Source organism: Phaseolus vulgaris, chromosome 8 (genome assembly GCF_000499845.2).
Source record: "Phaseolus vulgaris cultivar G19833 chromosome 8, P. vulgaris v2.0, whole genome shotgun sequence".
NCBI classification, from domain to species: domain Eukaryota; kingdom Viridiplantae; phylum Streptophyta; class Magnoliopsida; order Fabales; family Fabaceae; genus Phaseolus; species Phaseolus vulgaris.
The window spans coordinates 3,870,140-3,875,003 of NC_023752.2; the positions used below are offsets into that span (position 1 = coordinate 3,870,140).

Genomic DNA, 4,864 nt, shown 5'->3' on the forward strand with positions numbered 1-4,864 from the left:
TTAAGGTAATAAAATTTATTTAAGTGATAGAATCAGTTATTTATAAATATATGTACGGGTAAATTTTTTTATAATTAAGTAATTAAATAAAATAATTTTTTAATTTTTTTTGGTCAAGTATTAAGAATAAAAATTGGAGCACTACTGTTTAGAAATTAAGTAGTGCTATTTTTAATTATTAGAATTAAAACTTGTATAGAAACTATCGAAAGAATAAACATTTTTCTCAAAAAAATTTAATGGATTGACACGAGTTCTGTACCATCATTCATTATGAAGCAGAATTTTGTTCACTTTGATTCGGTAACATTGGAACTTCCGAGGCAAAGAAGTGAAAATTATACTTTTGACCCTTGAGAAAAATAATTTACAGAGCATGCAGATCACGCGCAGCTGCCGCGTGGGTTTCAAACTCTTCTCTCGGCTACTGTTATGCCTCGTGATTTGGGGCTACCATGCCATTGAAAATCCATGTCAAACGGGTCCACACACCCTCACAAAATCCGCTACAAGACCCATCATCGCATCATGCCACAACTCTCACCATTGTAGAATACAAAATTTCAAATTTTCATATCATAATAATAAAAAATAAAAATAAACTTTATTTGCTTTTAAACCTCTATTTTAATAATAATATTTATTTATTAATTATAACAGATATAGATGGGTGAAAGGTGGATTGAGTGATCATGTCGATGATGATGAGGCTATAATGATGGTGATGATGATTCAAAGCACATCATCACGTGAAACAAATGCGTTGCTCTCTCTGGTCAACATTGGTAGCGAAAAAGTAGCAGTTTTCATGAACAGAACTACTTAAAGCTAATTAAGCTCTGGCATAATCAGTTACTACTACTAATCCTAATCCTCATCCAATCCCCAACACTAACTATACAAACTAAGTATGCTAAAAGTAACCAGAGTTAAAAAGTAACCTGAGTTAGAGTTGAAGAATCCAAAATCCTAACATGTATGCAATGAGGTAATAGTTTTAAAATGCCTAGGATAGCCATTTAAGTCATCATTGAGCCAATTTGTCACTCTGACCCAGGCCATAATTAACTATGTACCATCCTTCACTATTTTTCTCTCTCTCTATATATATTTAGTTTCATCCATCAGTTTCCCTTCATTGCAAAAAAGCCAAAGCCTGTTACACACACTGTCACCAAACACCATCATTTTTCCTTAGTTTTGCCTTCCCCAAATCACACTTTTTTTTTTTTTTTCAAGTGGCCACAGAGACTCACACATTGGTGGTTGGTTTTTCTCCTCTTAAGAGAAATGGCTGAAAAAGATGATGGGGTTGGGTTGAGTTTGAGTCTGAGTCTGGGAGTGAATCAACAACCTTTGAAGGTGAATCACATGCAGCATCCTCAACACCAACAACAACCCCAACCTGGTCCCATAAATCACAACACAACTCTCTTTGCTGATTTGTTTCAGTTACCAGGTATGAGGTTCTTCTTCTTTCAATGTTTCCTCATTTTTTTTGTTCTAGATTCCCCTCTTTTTATGGCTGTTTTTTCACCCAAAAATAGAATTTATTCACCGACCAGTTTTTGCTAGTTTATCTCTTCACACACTCAGTTTTTTTTGGTTAATAAAGTAAAAAAAAATTCTTCCTCTGACCCTTCAAAGTTGAAACCTTGTTGCTTATAATCTAACTCATGCATTCAAAAAACTCAATTCAGATCCGGTGTTTCTCTACACGAGGTTTGTAGAAACGTTTTTGCCACTGCGATTTTGGCGGTAACGTTCATGTTTTTGGTGCCTTTGACTGAGATTATTGTTGCATAATTACAAAGCATTTAATAAGGTTTTATAAAGAAAAGTTTAAACAAATTTGGCCTATTTGATTTCTTATTTATCAAATTTTAAAAATTAAACATTCATGCAATGTTAATAATTTTTCTGTCTATCTGCACACGCGTTTTCCATTTCTGCAACATTATTTTTTTCATTTCGACTTTCTAATTTTATTCTGATATTTCCAAATACAGATACTGTTATTTTGCAGAAATACCCTCAGCCTTGTCCTTTAATTACAAAACTGCCATTCCTGAGTTAATATATTTGAAACTCTTGCATGTACAGATAGGAGCTCCGATGTGATACGAGGAATTGAAGTGAAATCGACGGCGTACTGCGAGGAAGACAACGGCATTTCCTCACCGAACAGCGTGGTGTCGAGCGTTAGCGGCAGCAAGCGGAACGAGAGGGACGATGATAATGCTGCGATGGTTGCCGGAGAGAGGACCTCGTGCTCGCGGGGGAGCGATGATGACGATGGCGGCGGTGGAGACGGTGGAGACGGCGATGGTGGAAGAAAGAAACTGAGGCTGACTAAAGAACAGTCCATGGTTTTGGAAGAAACGTTCAAGGAGCATAACACGCTCAATCCGGTTAGTTAGTGGCATTTGTGTAAATTCATTTCCTATGATATTTTTTTTTTTTGCAATTTATTATTATTAGAATTTATTTCAAAAGTTAATAAATTTATTAGTAAACGGGATCTATTTTATTACTAGAATAATGATAATGATGCTTATTTTGTTTTGAATTTTAGAAACGAAAGCAAACTTTAGCAGAGGAGTTGAATCTGAAGCCTAGACAAGTAGAAGTGTGGTTTCAGAACAGAAGGGCAAGGTCAGAGGTTTATAATTATTAAATAATATTTAAATTTAATAATATTTTTGACTTTATAATGCCTTTTATTTTTCTTTTTTGGGTACGTTCAACATGTTCTCTGAGTTGCTACGTGTTTTATTATAAGTTGAAGCGAAACTGAAGTGCGTTAAACATAAAATACGAAAAGTATAATGTGCTCAGAAAGATGCTATTTTTGATAATAAAATTAAAAAGGTGTCGTGTTAGTGAATGGTTTAAAACGACATTATTTCCTTAAGTTTTAAGTTTTGAACAAGGGATTGCCATTACATATCTCTTTTAGTTGTTGTTAATTTGGTTATAATTTTTTATAAGTATTTTTTTTTAAGGGACAAATATAGATGATGTTAATTCTTGAATGAGATGTTCATGTGGTATGGTTTTGTTGTTCCTCTTCAATGTTAATTATTAATCTAACTGTTTAAATGCATTCAAAGCAACTTTAGCATAACGTCAAAACAAATAATGGGTTTGACTACACCTCCTTTGACAATGATTCAGCGACACAATTATGTTGCATAAATCCAAAATTATAAACAATTATGTTACCAAAAATAATAATTAAAATAATGAGGTGTCAAATATCAAACACATGGTAACAAATTCAAAGGGCCACACAAATATAGTGTAGTAAAAAAATGTATTTGAAGATCCAAGTTGGATATTTGGATTTTGTATTTAGTAATTTTTTCATGAGATGTGCCAAATACATGCTCTTCTAAGATTATTAGTTCAATTGATACAGAACTAAGTTGAAGCAAACTGAAGTGGATTGTGATTTCTTGAAGAAATGCTGTGAGAGTCTAACTGAAGATAATAGAAGATTGCAGAAGGAGGTCCAAGAGCTTAGGGCATTGAAATCATCCCCACAAATGTACATGCACATGAACCCTCCCACCACTCTCACAATGTGCCCCTCTTGTGAGCGTGGTCACTCCTCTTCATCCTCCTCTCCTGCCACCGTCCATTCGTCGGCGCCGACTACTCGCAAACTGTTTGGGGCAAACATCCGGCGGCCGGTGGCGGTCAACACTTGGCCATTTGATGGCTCAATTCCTCGGCAATAATTGGCAACCGGCAATGTGATAGTGATATTTACATGGGTGTCTAGACATTTTTAGTTACTAGGCATGTGGAATGTGAAGAAAAAGAACCATTTTGCAACGGAACACTAATTTGTGGTTTTTTTGGACTCGGGATATATGAGTTTGGACTTGGTTTTAACTCTTCACGTTCTATTGTGTGTATGTGTGTGGTACAAGTTCTTGTCAACTTAAAGATTTGCGTAGGGTAGATATGTGTTAAGAGGGGTTATGGTTTGGGTGGGGGTAAGATTTCATATGCCAAATCGTACAACCATTTAATAGTTTAGACTTTAAAAAGAAGAGAATTCGAATCTATGAAATTCTCACCAAATTGGGATGCCACTTCCTAGAGAAAAGGTGGGGTGGTGGAAAGAGGGTTAAACGTGAAGGAATGATTGTGGTTTCTCATTTTAGAGATTTTTGTCAGCCTTTACTCATATGTCATAGCACTGTAAATAAAATATAAATTTTTTCCTTCACATTCCATGAAGGAATAACTATTTTACCTATTAAAACTAATTTTATTTGTTTATTTTTGCCAATATAGTGAGATTTAATGTTATTTTGTTGATCTCCCCTTCCCAATCACTTTTTTAAGTTTTTTTAAAAATATTCTCATGTAATATGTTTTATATATATTAAATATTGAATTCAGGACAACTACAAATTGTGAGAGGGGTTTGAGAGATACCCAAATTGAAAACATGTAATTCAAAATTGGAGTCACATAAAAATGGAATGAAATGGAGTTGGTGGTTGCGAATGAAAAACTGAGATATAGAACTAGAATATAAACTCTCATGAACACCAATTGCACATGGTTGGAAGGACAATTTTGCACTTTTTTTTTTCTATTTGAATAAATTGATTTAGTTTATAAAACAAATAAATTACTCTACTGACTCATAAGTCTTAGAGAATCTTTCTTGGTTAAATTGTCCATAAAATAAAATTATTGAATTTTGAAGAGAAATTAAAATTAAAACCCACGTGTTAGTCTCAAAATATTAGTTTGTTTAATGTTAGAAGAATACAAAGTGTGTGGCTACTCACTGATATCATTAGGTACATTAAGTGATTTAAAGTTTTAAAAGGAAGCATAA

General features: G+C 33.9%; 1 protein-coding gene across 1 annotated transcript; it reads left to right on the forward strand.

Moving 5' to 3' along the window:
• Nucleotides 1–1,032: 1,032 nt before the first annotated feature.
• On the forward strand, nt 1,033–3,907 carry LOC137826634 (homeobox-leucine zipper protein HAT3-like). The gene is made up of 4 exons (XM_068632688.1): nt 1,033–1,459; nt 2,104–2,411; nt 2,576–2,655; nt 3,422–3,907. Exons 1-4 carry the CDS (start codon nt 1,291–1,293, stop codon nt 3,741–3,743), a joined length of 879 nt encoding a protein of 292 aa, XP_068488789.1. The 5' UTR covers nt 1,033–1,290; the 3' UTR covers nt 3,744–3,907.
• Nucleotides 3,908–4,864: the final 957 nt, after the last annotated feature.